This window comes from Rattus norvegicus, chromosome 18 (assembly GCF_021556685.1).
Source record: "Rattus norvegicus strain SHRSP/BbbUtx chromosome 18, alternate assembly SHRSP_T2T, whole genome shotgun sequence".
NCBI classification, from domain to species: Eukaryota; Metazoa; Chordata; class Mammalia; order Rodentia; family Muridae; genus Rattus; species Rattus norvegicus.
The window spans coordinates 4,147,567-4,164,767 of record NC_141551.1 but is presented as its reverse complement, the minus strand read 5'-3'; the positions used below and the strand labels follow the sequence as shown (position 1 = coordinate 4,164,767).

The following is a 17,201-nucleotide window of genomic DNA, read 5'->3' as shown; positions in this document are numbered from 1 at the left end:
TTGATTAACCTGGATCTTGCTACATTTGAAATCATATGTAGTGTTCTCTAGCAGGAATGGCTGCACATCGGCATTGGGTAGATAGCTCTGTGTGGCCAATCTTGTTCTCTGGAGGCTGTCCAGGAGGACAGCACTCCTGGCCTTTGGAACAAGTCAGCTTTCTATGCTGTGCCTGATGCAGCCTCTGCCAGAAACCCTTCCTCAGATGTACAGAATCTCTCTCCCCCTAGACCAATTCTCTAATGTCTGCTTACATCTGTAGTGTGATTCCTATTGTCTTGGATACACCAAAACCCAAATACTTTGCAGAAGAGAAAAGTGAGTACAGTCCAGAGTTTATCCAGCAAGCACTGTCCCCTGTGTTAGGCCCCGTGTTAGGCGTCTGCTGTAGTTTATCCAGCAAGCACTCTCCCCTGTGTGTACAGCCCAGAGTTTATCCAGCAAGCACTGTTCCCTGTGTTAGGCCCCGTGTTAGGCGTCTGCTGTAGTTTATCCAGCAAGCACTGTCCCCTGTGTTAGGCCCCGTGTTAGGCGTCTGCTGTAGCAGTCAATAACCCGATCTCCTGGGACTTCCATTCTAACTGGGTAGCAGTCACGGATTAGACAAGAATTGTGCAGATATCACATTACCTGTGCTGTGGAGAAGGGTAAATGAGGCAGGTTCAGGGAAGATGGCACAGTAAGGGCATTGCAGGGTGTTTAAACCTGTCACCCCAAGTGGCATACACCAGGACCCATTCTGTGCCTCCTGTCCCCTAACCTCTTTCTTCCTGTGTTCTTCCAGAATACACATTCCCTTCACTACCAGTTAGTTTTCTAGACACGTTCTCTGGGCTCTGGTAAGTGTTCCTGCATAGCAATGCTAAGGAGACTGTTGAAAATGGCACCAGATCTGGGTCCCGGTCTGTCTGGCTCTGGGGGCCATTTGGCTGTGTGCCTCCCTGCACAGTCTGCCATTGCACCTGTCTTCCTGGCAGCCTTGGCAGCCTTGGGTCATGAGCAATGACTCTAAGGTCATTGTTAAGCCAAGACTTCTGCACAGCATATATTCTTGTAGGACGGTATTTTTCTCATAGTTTCTAACCAACTCATAGCACAGTGTGGGCTAATAAGGGTTTGCATCTGGCTCTGCGTATCCCACAGAAGAACCAGCCATCTGTAGAATAAATTCCCACTCAGAATTCCTTCCACCTCTGCTCTCTAGTTTTATTTGGAATACATATCTTTGCTGGTAATTTGCCTTCCTCATAAACAAGTAATTAATATATTTTCATAAAATAACACAAAAGGAAAAGTAGAGGATATCCCAACTGGGACCTCTAGTGGCAGGCAAATCTATGGCAATTTCTTAATAGTAAATAATTACCAAACTTGAGGTCCCTTATCTGCTTCTCTTTTTAAAAATGCCTCTGAGATCCAGGGTGGTGGTACATACTTGTAATCGCAACACTTCAGAGGCAGAAAGATTGAGTTCAGGACCAGCCAGGAGTTACATAGACTATGAAACTAGCCTTGGGTATATGGCAGGCCTCTCACAGACACATACTTCCAGACCTCTGTTGCCTTCCTCGCCTCTGGTTTTGTCTTTAGTCGGAACAGTAGGTCCCACCTGTACTCTCATGTAAATCCTCATGGACCCGCACCCTTCAGTCTGTATGACGTTTACAATTGATACGGTGCTCCTGTACTCTAGTCTGCCCCATAGACAGGAGAGGAGAGGCATGTGCATGCTTATGTACATGGCTAACACGGTATTAGAAATTCTCATGGCGACAGTGTTAGGGTTCTATGCCCGGGATGTATTGTCCATGCCGCAGAGATTGGTAGTCTTGGTGAATGGAGGATGTGGTTTAAATACTGGCTGTGGCCACCACTCTAGCATATTGGCTGGTTGAAGGCTCTCCTGAATGAACCATATATATTCCTGAAAGAAAGCTAGAAGAATTTTACCATGGCAGCTTTTAAGTAGTATTTGTTTTCAAACTGAAAATCCCATTATAGTTCAAATTGACGTAGGGGTTTTTCAAAGGTAACAATTTTGTTGGCTGTTTTGAGTTTTGTTGGTGGTAGTTTTCTTTTCTTTTCTTTCTTTCTTTTTTTTTTTTTTTTTTTTTTTTTTTTTTTTTTTTTTTGGTTCTTTTTTCGGAGCTGGGGACCGAACCCAGGGCCTTGTGCTTCCTAGGCAAGCGCTCTACCACTGAGCTAAATTCCCAACCCCCCGTTGTTTTCTTTTTAAATGTGTTTTGTATGTATGCGTATTTGCCTGGGCGTGTCAGCATACCACATGTGTGCCTGGTGGCTGTAGAGGCCAGAAGGTGTCAGCTTCCTTAGAAATGGAGTTCCAGGGCTTGTAAGCCAGCATGTGGGTACTGGGAGCCGAACCCAAGCCCTGTAGAGGAGTAGCCAGTGCTGTTTACTGCTCAGCCTTCTCCAGCCCCTTGCTTTCTTGTTGGAGACAGATTTACCTCTCTGTTCATTAGTCACCCTGCCTCACCACTTCAGGTGCTAGGATTATAAGCATGTATCATAGTGCTTTGAGTATTACATGTGAATGTCTCTTAGAAAGCAGCTCGAACTCTGGCAGCTCTTGTGCCCTTGGCAGAGCTGAGTTATTGCCACCTGCTGTAGAAAGCTGACCTGGCCGACTCATCCTTCCCTACCATAGGACTGTTGTTCTGATCTCTGGGTTGGGCTTGGAACCCTGCCTACCAGGCCAGACTTCCAAGTGCCTGAAATCCAAGCTGGAGACCCCTATCATTGAAAGCACGGTCTGTCTTGCTTCTTTCCCTGCAGAGGACTTGAAAACACTCCCCCTGTCAAGGTTTGCTTTTTAAAGAATCTCTGATGTACAGAGATCTCGGTTTCTCTTCATGTCAGTGCCCTGGTCAAGGTTGAATTGTGAAATGCGGGGCTTCAGCTGTGCTTCTGTTTTGATCATTTGTTTGTATTTGCTCACTTAATTCCTAAAGTGCTTTAGGATGGCACTTTGTATCCAGCAGTTGGCTAGAGTGTGCTAGTTTGTTAGGTCACAGGATGGCTACTGGGTGTTGAGTCAGAAGACAGAGAGATACACACGGAAGCACATATGGGGTTCTGTAGAGTGAGGCGATCAGCCTTCTGGGAATCAGGAAGGACTGAGGGGACTGCAGTCATCACAGCACTGAAGACAAAGGGCCTGTCTATCTGCTCTGAAGACTTCAGGGGTCAGAGCAATGCTGACCCAGTGTGGCCCCTGCTTTGCCATGTCTGTGGCAATGCACATTTATGCAGTATGTCTGTACATGTGTGTGCCTACACTCAGGTCAGTGACAACATGTTTTTCTTTCCAAAATGAACTATGTTTTCTTGTTTTCCCCAGAACAAGCCTGCCATCACCCATGTTCTCCAGAAATGACTTCAGCATCTGGAGCATCCTCAGGAAATGCATTGGGATGGTGAGTTGCCTCTGCGTCCTCAGCACCCAGCAGCAGCCTGTCTGCCTGCACAGCCTTGGGAGGGAAGGGGTCTCAAAAACAAGAGGACATGCAGGTGAGGCCTGACAGTTGCCGAAGTAGCCATGATCGTAAGGACCTCAGCCACACATTAGGTTTTCCCGGAAGAGTCAGGGTCACACTTTACGCCATTTAATGTGGCTTTCATGAGACCTTCATGTAGGAAAATAAGGACATGTTTCTAGCCTGTGGCACACCAAATCTGTGTTTGCCCATATATCTCCTCAGAGATCCTCTCCTAGAACAGACCCCACTAAGTAGACTCTTGTTTGCTAGGGCTCTGTGCAGAGCCAGCGTCTGTGCTGCCCGTGAGTGCAGTGTGACAGACATGTGCATCGTCTCTGCTGCACTGTCAGGGAAGGGGGTCCATCCTGGGAGAGGGAAGATTGTGGCAGTGTTTCCTGTTGCACTGCCTCCTGGATGCTCTGCCCCCTGATGCTAGGCTAGAAGCCTCTTCCTAGCATGACACCTCAGCTATTAGTGTGGCTACTGAGAACGATAGTAACTAAATAGCATGGCTCTCAATAATTCTGGTGCCAAGGCTTCAGCCTGGGCATTACACTGTGAATGCTGCCGCTCTGGACTACCTAGTGTGCTTCATAAGCTTCCCTGCACATGCCCTTCTGGTGCCAGAGTCTCTTCAGCCACTCTGCCCACCCTGCATTCCCCTAGTGCTCCTTTGCCTTGTCAACAGAGACTTCCTAAGTGCCACTTTCTGGGATGTTTCTCATCCCAGAAACAGTCAGTTTAAATTAATGTCTTCTGAATCTTTCACAGAAAATAATTCAGCTAAGCTTTGTGAAGCTATAATTTCATGACTTTTGTGTTGGCCTGGCCACTCCTTTAGGTGAGACCTGGGCAAGGTATACCACTCCTTGTGACCAGGGCTGCCTCCTGCGTCAGATCAGGGACTGGCTCGAACTTGAGAGATGTATGCAAAGATAGGTAGTTTATACGAAACATCTAGGTGTCTGCTACACCAGCACAGTGCTCAATACAGAGTAGCTCTTATATCGGCAGAAAAACCAGCTGAGAGTCAGAAAGTGGGCTTCAGTCTCCTTCAGTCATATTATGACTTAAGACAGAGCAAACATATGGCAAACATGTACTTAAATTAGATGATGCTGTAGGCTAATAAAAGTCACTTGCTACTGGCTCTAATAGTCTCTTTATAACTAACAAAAGTGTCTCTGGGGAGTATTTTTCAGACCTTCAATAGATGTATTTATCTTTGTCAGATAACATGTAGTTCTGTGTATATGTGTGCTTCTAAGATGAAAGCCAATTTCACAAGAGGATGATTATCATTACCACAGTGATTTTTTTAATGTTAAAGCAATACTGATTTCAGCTCATGAAAATGATTTCATAACTTGCTGATTAAGCAAAACCCATGGTTTGGAGAACACTATTCTGTGTTTCTATAGAATCAATGCCACATCCTTTGAAACCATGTAGGAAAGGAGTTTGTATTAACACAGCATGTGTGGCTGGTCTTTCTGAACATTATAGAAAACACAGCTTGTTGTATGGCTCTTTTCCGAGCCGGTCTCCAGCCGCAGCCAATGTCGGGTTCCTGGTGGCGGCAGGTGTGGGATGTCTGTGGGAGTCACCAACAGTGTGCCTGTTTGTCCTTATCAAGTTCCCTTCTACATTAGCTCTTTCCAAGTTAGGAGATGATGTCATGTTAGATCAAACCTGTCATTGTTCTCCAGAATGTGGCTGTGCTTTTATTTTTAGGCCAGAGCTACAGGTGCAAATAAGCACGTGGCTGCATCATAGATAAAGGAGAGCAAATACAAGCAGCTGTGGGTTGGTGGCACTGCGGAGGTCTGGCTGATTGAAGCTGAGAACGCATGGGCAGAGAGCAGCAGGAACTGAGGCCTTGGGAAGTGACCTCTGATGTTCTAGAGCCATCCACGTGGCTTTAAGGGGCATCACCAGCATCTGGACTGTTCTCAGGTGCTGACCATGTGAGGCCTCTCCTAGGCTGCAGGAAGAGTCAGAAAGCGGAAGTGCTGGGCAACAGCAGAGTAGTGCAAACGGCATTGCCTTAGCTAAAATTGTATTTTCTGTATAAATCACCCTAATGTATACCTGTTATACCCTGCCCCAAAGAAAACAAGTCAGACTTATAACAGTAGCATTCATACATTTTGACCTCCTTAAAGAATTCTTTAAAAACCCCTTTTACATCATGCCCTTGATTCTGTTACAATCACGGTACAACATTAAAATGTTACATGTAACAATCTGTTACAATCTGTTAAAAATCAATTGGTGTTTGAAAAGCCATGTAGGTGCCTTCAACTGCTATATTTCTTCCTTGAACATTATGCAGTCTCTTAATTTGGTAATACAATGTTGGTTGTTTGGTTGGTTGGTTTCTCAAGATGGGACCTTGGTATGCAGCCTAGGCTGGCTTTGAACTCTGAGTCCTCCTGCCTCTGCCTCCCAAGTGCTGGGATTACAAAGTTTCACCACTATGCCTGGCTTAAAAGTTTTAAAAAATAGCAGAGAAGATGTTACTCCAAGTCCTGTTGACCTATTTACACTGTCCCTGTGCACTGTGTCAGACTGACAGAGTGTGAGCGCACCTGGCATCAGCCTCACAGCTCAACACTGATCTCAATTATTTCTTAGTTAATGGCCTGCTGATACAGAGATGGGTAGTGTAATTGGAAATATGGGTTTTAAAACTCAAAGGAGGTAGAAGTAGACAGACCTCTGTGAATTGGAATAGTCTGTCTATCTAGTGAGTTCTAGGACAGCTATGGTTACACAATGAGACCCTGCCTCAAAAATTAAAATATAAAACAAGGCTTATAGGAGAGATTTATCTGCTAGGGATGGTAGGGTCTAATTCTGTGACCAGTAAGGAGAGTCTTTGTTTTCTCAGTTCGGGTATTTATTACCTTATTACGTGATCTAACACCCCTATAGCAGGGCTCACAAGCTCCTTCCTCCTCCTGACCCCAGGACACCATAGTTTGCTTTGTCTCTAAAAACTATAGGATCTCACATTTCTCACACCTATGCAGTCCTTCTTCTTTTCTTCCCCTATTTTCTTTTGAACAGGCTTTTGTTACCAAATAACAGATTACATTGCATGAAGTGAACACTTTATATAACTAGAATTCGATATAAATCTCTTTGTGATTAAAGCTTTCATTAGGCAATGCCTTGCTTGCCAGCACTCTCGGAAGCATTTGCTCTGTTGTCTTTGTCCAAATGTCTCCTTAAGTCTGTCCCCTTCTCCTGACCCTGGGTTCTGAGGCTTTGTCAGCAGACCTGTCTGCAGGTTTAGCTTTGGGAGGCCTGTTCACAGCACTTGGGCCAGGGCAAAGAGCCCTTGTCTTTGATATCCCTTGGCATCCCTGCTTGCAGGTAGCACCGTGACCTTAGTGCTTAGTTACTCTTAAGATGATGAAGGTCTGCTTTATGTTGAATGGTGACTTTTACAAATGAAAATTCTGTAACACTCTGCAGGGATCTGAGGGGGCAACTCCCACTCCCACGGAGAGGCCCTTGCTGTCATTGTTTGTTGGTTAAGTAAACAAGCAGTAAGCTTTCTAATAGTTCAAAGCATTAAGTTCCATCCTCTTATATTTGTATTTCTATTCTTTATTTCCTACAGAAGTTAATTATATTGAACCAATTTTTATCTCTGAAAGTATTTTATTGATTATTTGTATTTGACATCACAAAATGTACCTAATGCCATTATTCTAAATAGTATAGCAGTGACAGCATTATGGGTGGAACAGTTCTAAAACATCAGCATAAAACATAGAATGCTGTTTGTGTGTGAGTGAGGTGATCTGGTGCAGTTAGAGTTGCACATCTGAGCGACCATCTCCAACTGCAAAAATGATAGTGGAATTTTGGGAAAATTATGTTACTTTGATAGACACCAAGATTGAGAAACTCTTTGCACATTAATAAACAGATGGGAGTAGGAGTTTGGGGGATTTTTAATATCTAGGATTGTCATTCACTTCTTTCTCAGCCATATGCCAAAAATTAGATTGTATTATCAAAAATAATTCGTTATGATCTATAAGCTGACAAATCAATTAGGATCTCTCCCACTGTTGGTGAAAACTTAACTTTGGAAAACTGTTGGCCTTGTGGTCAGGGGTGTTACAGGAGGCTCTCCCATACACACACACACACACACACACACACACACACATGCACACACGCGCACACACACACACACACACACACACACGTCTTTGACCCAGTGTTACCCAGCCCTTCAGAAAGGATTCAGAAACTTCCCCCTGAGGCATACTTTGGCCAAGTTAGTAGTTTTGATGAAAGTCTTTTGTGTACCTTGGGTTCTGAGATGTGTTAGTGACTTATCTACTAACACTGTGACCAGTGATGTGGTACAAACACGAGGGACAAAAGATTGGCCTGTGGTTCCAGAGGTTTACTCAGACGCTGGCTGTCCCCTTGACTTGAGGCTGAGTTTCATTGTGCTTACAGGGAGTGGCAGAAGACACTGCTCACTTAGGGTGGTCAGAAAACAGATGAGAGGGCCAGGGACAGGACACCCTTCAAATGACAGCCTTGGAGGTCCCGCTTCCTTCATCCGGCATCATATGCCACCAGTTCTAAGTGCTGCCACCAGGTTCAGAATGTCCCAGTGAAGTCCAGAGTTTTCATGTTCCCATTACCTCTGGCGGATGGAAGTCACCTGCTAGTGACCAAGCCCTCATCACAGAGCCCTAACCACTTTCCCTCAAACTGCATATTTACTTCACTAGGTGGAGATTAGGAAAGAAGGAAGCCTTGCCATTGCAAACACTGACTCGAGACATCACCACCACCTTCAGAGTGTCATGATCTAACATCAGAATCCTCTGAAGAGAACTACCAGAAGTCGCCCTGCTGGGACATGGTTCCATAGCTGAAGTGGGGGAGGGCATGGAGCGCAGTAGATGGGCAGTGCCTTGCGTGACAGAGCCTGCCTCTGGACTCCCTAACAGCAAGTTCTGAGGGCTTCCACACTTAACGAACAAGACAGTTTTTGCAGTGATTGGGGGGACAGGGCACTTGTAGATTTGCTTTTTAAATGAAAAGCACGGCAGGGCCTCATGGGGAACTTAGCCCAGGTGTGGCCCAGGCCTGCCGGAGCTGAGGGGAGGGAGGGGAGCACACACAGGTAGAATACGGAGGAAAAATACCACAGGAAGACTGGCTTTGGCACTTGCAGCCAGGGCGTGCCTTCCACATTTCCCCAGCACGGCAGCTCATCGCCCCTCAGCTTCCTTCTCCTTCCCTGTAGCTTCTCGTGTGTTCTCTCTCCTGCTTTCCTGTTGGTAGTACTAAAGTGCCCCATGCTCAACACACAGACGCTTGTCACTTTTCCTGCTGCGCTGACTTCCATGTGCCCTTCGAGGAGAGGCAGCTACCGCTCCCACCAGAACTGTACTGCTTCCAGAGTGCCTCGCCGTGTTCTAGACTTACTGCTCAGGGCACTGCCCATTGCATTCAGGTGGTCAGGTCATTACCTAATGACAAACACTAGGCCAGAATGAGCTGGCAGGAGTGAGGCCCCCGCTGAGCCGCACTAGATCCTCTATGGCAGGTATCCTCCAGGGCTCTACATGGAAGGAATGTGTCATTGCAGCCTTCATGGCTGTGGGAAGCAAAGGCTCCTGGAGAAGGGTCCAGGGCTGGCTTCATCTTACAGCTTCCTCCTCCTAAGGCACAGAATACTGCTGCTTTCCCTGACTGTGCCGGAAGAACCCAGACACACTGCTCATGAGTGGCCGGCTGCCTGAGAGACAGGGTAGACAGATTTACCACACACCCAAGGTTTCTGTTGGTAACCCACAACTTAGATGTTTGCACAGTTAGATATGAAGATGGTGGACTTATTGTTTGGAAAATAGTCGTCACTTCAGCTTATGGGCTGGGCATGGCGCTAGAATGAAGAGACGGCCTTCCTCCTCTGTCTTCTCAGTTTGTCAGCTGATAAGTAATTCCAACTAGGACTTTCTTCCATTGCATTATTGGTTTTTACTAATGTGCGGGGATCATTTTAAACTTTGTTTTAGCTAGATCACAAGGTAGAGTTGCATGGAATAAATATTTAATTTTTCCTTCTGACTGCAGCTCCGAGATAAAAAGTGTTCCAGCTAATAATGTCTCTTCCTGAAGGCTGACCTTTGGAGTGCATGTTTTCCTGTTACTGAGACCTATACACATGCTAATTTGTTTATATAATAGCTAAGAGATGCCACAGCTAGACTTGCAACAGAAGAAAGCAACAGTATATTTGAATTACTAAGGACTAGGAGGGACGGAGGGGAAATATACATTGTGTAGCTGTTTTTATTACCTACTTAAGGCTTTGTAAGTTTTAGAAACCAAAATAAATGTAAGATTATTTTTTAGTTAACTCCAGACAATGGAGGAAATAAACTTGCTGTCCAGTTGGCAAGTTTAAAATAGCTTACTGTGTGCGCTTGAGAATGGTCAGGGCTGTTTTCATGGCTATCTGGACTATGTGCACACATTTCCTGTGTCCCCTCCACCCCGTGTGTGTGTGTGCGTGTGCGTGTGTGTGTGTGTGTGTGTATGTGTGTATGTGTGTGTGGTTTCTGAGACAGGGTCTCACTCTCTATCCCTGGCCCACACTGCCCTTCAGCTCCCAGAGATCCACCTGCCTCTGTGAAATGCTGTGGGTAAAGTCATGCGCCACCACATCGAGCTCCTTAATCTTTTATTTGGCCAAGGTAGTGGCTTCCCATGTTCTTACGTGTTTGCCTTCTGAGTCCCTGTAATGAAGATGTGTTTAAATGTGTAAACTCTCCCACCCCAGTCATCTGTTTATTCAGTGACAGTGAAAAATTCCTAGTATCTGTATCCATATGCCATTCTGTTCAGTAGTTGTGGGGCACTGCTGTGTCAGGAGTGGATCACCCTGCACCCTAGGTGTGTAGATCCTCTCAGATGAAGTAAGGAGCCCTTCCCTCATTCTCCCGCTTTCTACGCTTCCGACCCGGTCTGTGCCAGTGGCCAGGCAGCTGATTCCCAGCACCTCGCCTCCGTGAAGCCCTGGAGGATTTAAGGCCCTGTGCACACTGCAGCGATGATGCTAATAACTCGTCAACTCAGTTGCTCACTCAGTGTGTCTGGCCCAGTCGTGAGTACTGATGTAAATTAGTTCATGTAACGTTTTCAACCCTTATTGAGCTGTTCAGTGACTCTTGTCCCACTTTGGGAGGAAAGGTTAGCCTTGTTCATGGCCACATAAGAAAAAGTATAGGGCTCTGATCTAGATTTGGGGAGTTTTTTCTTGAAACTAGTTTTTCCCTTCTAAAAAATACATATAATGAATGCAAAGTCTATCACCCTATATTTGTGTGTGTGTGTGTGTGTGTGTGTCTGTCTGTCTGTCTGTCTGTCAGTTTCGGGTGGGGTGCATCTGAAAGCCTGTGCAGAGACCAGAGACGTCATGGAGTGGAGATTCTTCTCTTAGCACTCTGTTCTTAATCTTCGTGGAAGGATCTCATGCCCTGAAGCCAGAGCTCAGGGATGTTCTTGGCTAGACTGGAAGCCAGTGAGCTCCAAAGATCCTCCAGGGTTCATGCCCCCTGGAGCTGGTGCTATGGCCATTTTCTAGGACACTGGCTTGATCCCAACTCCAGCTGGGATCCCAACTCCAGCTGTTAGGATTGCAGTGTAGGCCTTACTCTGCCAAGCTTTCTCAGGCCCACTCTAACCATTTCCTTGTGATGTTTTTGCAAAGATTTTTGGGCTTTGTTTATTTGTGTGTGTGCGCCCACATGCACATTTGTGGGACTCGGCTTGTTACAAGGTACTGGATGCAAACTTCATTCCTCATGATTAAGCAGCAATGATTGACCACTAAGTCATCTCCCCAGCACCACCTTGACCACCTTTAAGTGTCATGAAGAACAGATACTAGGCCGTGTTCTCTTCATCGCCACGCATTACAGAACTCTTGTAAAGCCACTAACCACTGGCGACAGTTGCTCTTCCCTGGCCCTGGCCGTGCCACTCTGTCTGTTCAGAGGCCACACCTCTGACTCTGAGGCAGAAGAGGACTTGCTGTGTGCAGTTGTGTGCCTTTGCTATGGCACTTCATCCACTCCCCACCTCTGTCACTGCTCCCTTTCTCCATGCTGACACTGCTGCAAATGTCAGTGATGGTTGTAAGGTGAGCCAGCCTGAGTGTGAGGTTATCAGCTTCTATCCGCTTTCTTCTGGCCTCGTTAGGTATATGTTTGTTAATCTATTTATTTTTAAAATTAAAACATAAGTATACCATTTCTCCCTTCCCTTTCCTCCCATGACCATCCCATGCAACCTATTCCTCATTCTCAAGTTTATCTGTTTATTGTGTCTTTCTTCCTTCCTTCTGATGAGAAGTGCGATATGTATTCATTTTAGGAAATGTGCACACGAAGTGAGCAATGAACGCCTTTCTTACAGTTTAGCAAAAATATGTACAACATCTCCTCTCTCTAAAAGTCGAGTCAGAGGGCCATACAGAAAAAGTATGCTAACATCCCATAAGTAAAATAAATATATTTAAATAAACTTAACCTGCTACAACAGAGAAAGCCCGAGTGGGGGGGAAAGCCATTATTGGGCATGGAGAGGCGGCTCAGTAAGAGCATTGTCTGCTCTTGCAGAGGACCTGGGTTTGTTTCCTAGCGCCCTCATGGTGGCTCACAACCTTCTTACCTCTAGTTCCAGAGGACCTGATGTCCTCCTCTGGCTCTGCGGGCCCCAGGAATGCATCTGGTAAGCATACATACATGTAGGCAAAACAGCATATGCATACACATTAAAAAAAGCACGCTTAAAATAGACCATTGACATTTACATTCCTTAAGTTTGTTTCATAATTTTATATATAATCTTATAATTATATTTTATTAATATTTATTTTCATTTAATTATATTCAAATATAGAATAATCATTATCTAATTGAAAATGTTTATATTTCCACATTTGTATTTTGTTGTAAGAATGCGGATTGCTGTCTATATGCAGGTGAGGGCAGGCAAAAGAGAAGGCTGTGATTGGGCCATGGAAGAGGAAGGCAGGCTGAGAGTTTTAGAGATGGGACAGAGATGGACAGAGACAGAGAGAGGAGAATGAGAAGGAAGAGACAAAATGAAACTTACTGGAGAGGAAGATGAACCTGATCCACGTGGCTTTAAGTAGCCGCAGGTAGCTATGAATATCATAGAGGAACTATAGAATTATATAGGCAATTTGACCTATATAGGAGTGCAGCTTGTGTTTGTATCAATTGGGTTTTGAATTCTTTGAGCATTTGGGGTTGAGAATTTGCTGATATAAGTCTGGCTGAGTTCTGATTTTACTGGGCTATGGGGATTTGTGACAGCGAGCCACAGGGCCTATGGCGGGGAGACAGGGGCGGCTCAGAGGCAAATGAGCTGCGAGAAGTTGGGCTGACCACAGCATGGGGATAACCACGGTGGCTGGGAGACTGCGGCAGCCGGAGAGTAGCTGGCATCAGTAGGATTGTTTTAAGTAACTACATGCAGCATAAGAATTCAAATGACTTTACATGATTTCCATATGAACAAAAGAAGATATAAGACTTGTACATCACTAGCTGAGGGTAGCCATCGTTGTCTTCTTGCTGCTCCAGCCTTGTAGTATGTCTGTGCAGATATATAGGAAAATTAAATTACGTTTCTTCTTATGTCGTTCTGTGACCTGCTTTTACAGGCTTTAACACCTCTCTCTCTTTTTTTTCAGAATGAGAAAAGCAACTTTTGAAGGATAAGAATAAATAATTGATAACTACTCAAAGTGATGTAAATCTAAAATACTAACAAATGTTATTAATCAACTGGTACTTTCTATAATGCCTATTCTATTGGGACAGCGAACTCTTATCATAGGTGATAATAACTGTGTTTTTGTCAAAAAAAAAAAAAAACCCAGAAAGGTAATTTCCTTAGATGTGATTAATGAAACTTTGCTCTTCAAACTTTATTTCTTAAATTCCTTTATTTTTTTCAGAACAGTTTTTTGTATAAAAACTGTTGAAGTTGCAGGAGTTGTCAAAGTTCCTGTCTGGTACATCTGCACAGCGTACTCTGGTTGGCATGCCTCGTTAAAATAATCCATTGATACACATTTGCACACTGGAATTCCCAGCTGGGCTGGTATAGAGGTCATCCCTTGTCTTATTTCCGAGTCATGACTTGTGTGTCTTAAATGCACTGTGCCCACCTTCTTGTATACTGATCCCACTTCACAGCAGGGTTTATACCTTCCTCTTAGCAGTGGGCTTACCACTGGGCTCTCAGTTGACAGCCTTTTCAGATCAGCAGCCTTCATTCGTGGCATGTCGAAGTCTCTCCAGTGTCTCTTCAGACCTTGTTTACCCTTTTTAGTGCAGTCTTCCCCACTCTGCATTGCCCATTAACTACTGCGTCATTAAACCCTTGTCCTCAAGACGCTAAGCAGTCTGTGAAGGCTACAGAGGATATGGCACCTGGTGACAGCCACTTGAAAAGTCACAAACTTGAGGCTAGGGGAATGGCATGTCCCAGTGCAGCAGGGCACAAGCACTTACAATGTGTCCTCCTTAGGGGTGACATCCAGGGCATAAGGTACTGTCCTGAGGCTGGAAAGTGGCTCAGCATTCTATGCTCCTGCTCTTCCAGGACTCAGGCTCAATTCCCACATCTACATCTATGGATGGTGCTTCACAACCATCCATAGCTCCAGTTCCAGGGAATCCAGTGTCCCCTTCTGACCTCTAGGCACCAGGCACACATGTGCTGTACACACACACACACTCACACATACATACACACTCTCTTACTCACACATAACTCACCACATATACACTTACACATACATACATACACACACACACTCTCACACATGCACACTCACACATACTTATACATACACATGTGCACACACAGGCAAGCAAAATACCCCAACACACACACTCACCACATGCATACTCACACACACATTCACACACACAGACAACTCACCACATACACACACATATACATACACACACACTCTCACACACATGCACACACACAACACTCACACGCACACACGGTCACTTTCACCGTAAGTTGTTATTGCTCAGCGTGGATAAGACAAGCTGATGCATCCTCATAAGGCAGGAGAGTGTTATCTAACATGATCAAATGCTGACTTGCGAGCATTGGAGTGACACTCGTGTCTGAAGGAAGAGGAGATGGGATGCCTGAGGAGGGAAGTCCTGAACTGGGCCTGCACATCTGTTAGGAAAGTTTAGCGAAGAGAGCAGGGTTGTGCGGGTTACGAGTGTCTTCGTGAATGCTTTTCTTTCCTGCCTGAGGCAGTGTGGCATCATAAGGACTCAGTTAAGTCTCTGCTGAATGAGCATGAGCGCGACAGAGCAGAGGGGAAGCCACACTGCTGAAGGACCAGCCGCTCCCGCGTGAGTGGAGTATGGACCGAGACAGTTTGCTTAAGCTTTCTCCTGAGCAGGTCTGTGACCTAGACGCTTCATAGAAAGTTGACCTGAAGCTAAATATGCCTGAGTTATGGAAGGTACAAGATTACCGTCATGGAATATGTACACTCAAGTGTTTTTAATTCAGTAACATGTATGCAGTTTACTGATGTGTCCAGAGCTGGTCTTAGTGGCTGCAAACACTGTGCTTTATGTTAAATGCTGTGAGCATCATCACTGGAAAACCTGGCACAAAGCTGAACTTGGCCAAAATTAGAGTTAACAAATGAAGCCTGGTGTTAGGCCGATTTGATTTAGTGCTCTTAACATGGGTGCAATGCTCCCCACCCCACCCCCACAAAACTAGGAAAGCACGGGAGCAATACACAAAGTCGATGCCAGCCTTTTTTTTAAAATTTTTTCTTTTATAGGATTTTTTTAAATTTAAATTTTAAATGTTATCCCCTTTCCCGGATTCCCCTCCAGAAACCTGCTATCCCACCCTCCCACTCCCCCACCCCTGCTTCTATGAGGGTGCTCCCTCACCCACCCACTCACTTCCTCACACCACCCCAACCTGACATTCTCCTACACTGAGGCATCGAGCCTTGAGAGAACCAAGGGTCTCTCCTCCCACTGATGCCCAACAAGGCCATCCTCTGCTACATATACGGCTGGAGCTATAGGTCCATCCCTGTGTTCTCTTGGGGTGGTGGTTTAATCTCTGGGAGCTCTGGGAGTCTGGTTGGTTGACATTGTTGTTCTTATGGGGTTGCAAACCCCTTCAGCTACTTCAGTCCTTTCTCTAACTCCTTCAATAGGGACCCTGTTCTCAGTTCAATGGTTGACTATGGCATTCACCTCTGTATTTGTCGGACTCTGGCAGAGCCTCTTAGGAGACAGCTATATCAGGCTCCTGTCCTCATGCACTTCTTGGCATCAGCAGTATTGTCTGGGTTTGGTGTCTGTATATGGGATGGATCCCCAGGTGGAGCAGTCTCTGGTTGGCCTTTGCTTCAGTCTCTGCTCCAAACTTTGTCTCCGTATTTCCTCCTGTGAGTATTTTTATTCCGCCTTTTAAGAAGGTCTGAAGCATCCATAGTTTGGTCTTCCTTCTTCTTGAGCTCCATGTGGTTTGAAAGCAGAAGATTTTCTCTTTCCTGTACATATACATACATACATACATACATACATACATACATACATACATACACACACATACATACATATGAAAATGTACAATATGAGTCCACACCTCTGTCCACTGCACAGACTTGTGTATACATGAGCACACCTCTGTCCACTGCACAGACTTGTGTATACATATAAGTACACACCTCTGTCCACTGCACAGACTTGTGTATACATGAGCACACCTCTGTCCACTGCATAGACTTGTGTATACATGAGCACACCTCTTTCTGGAAGTGCACTTGAACATTTTTCTCTGGGATGCAGCAGGAAAAGTAGAGAAAGAGACACTTTCAGATTTTACTTTGTGGTGTGTGTGTGTGTGTGTGTGTGTGTAAGAAATTTTTGAAGTATAAATAATTGATAACTACTTAAAGTGATGTAAATATAAAATACTAACAAATGTTATTAATCAATTGTCTGGTATTTTCTATAATGCCTATTCTATGGGGGACAACAGACTCTTACCATAGGTGATAACTGTGTTTTCCATTAAAAATACGTTTTACTCAGATAAAATTATATAACAAAACACAAATGTGCAAATATAACATCTTGATTTCCACAGAAAGAATTTGGATGTCCTATTGTGTTATTTTCTCTCATATTCCCTTGAGATAGGGTTTGCTGTGGTTTGGTTTGCTGTGGTTTGGTTTGCTGTGGTTTGGTTTGTTTTGGTTTTACTGAACCTGGAGCTAGACTGGTACCTAGCAAGCCCCACTGATGTTCCAATCTGAGACTTCCCTAGCTCTGGGATTACAGGCATGTGCTATTTACATGGCACTGGGATTTGAACTCAGTATCAGACAGGGAAACAAACTACAAGAACCCAGTACAGATGGACTTCGTCAGCCTGGACCAGATTTCAGTGAGTCTAGTGCCAGGTAGTTAATTGTCAGTTTATTTAGAGCAGCACAATTCGGACAAAGGTTTCCAGGCACCAAGCAGTCCAGTCAGTCCAGTTTCACGTGTACAGTGCAGCTTAAGGTGTAACTGAGAAGAACCTCCTCTGGGAAGTGCATGT

At 45.0% G+C, this 17,201-nt stretch overlaps 1 protein-coding gene across 39 annotated transcripts in view; it reads left to right on the top strand.

Moving 5' to 3' along the window:
• Osbpl1a (oxysterol binding protein-like 1A) overlaps positions 1 to 17,201 on the top strand; it is a 205,195-nt gene that overhangs the window by 170,368 nt on the left and 17,626 nt on the right. For all 39 annotated transcript variants that reach the window (XM_087592207.1, XM_087592205.1, XM_087592211.1 and 36 more), the window contains 1 exon segment: positions 3,359 to 3,434. In XM_087592207.1, coding sequence (XP_087448333.1) covers positions 3,359 to 3,434 — 76 coding nt within the window.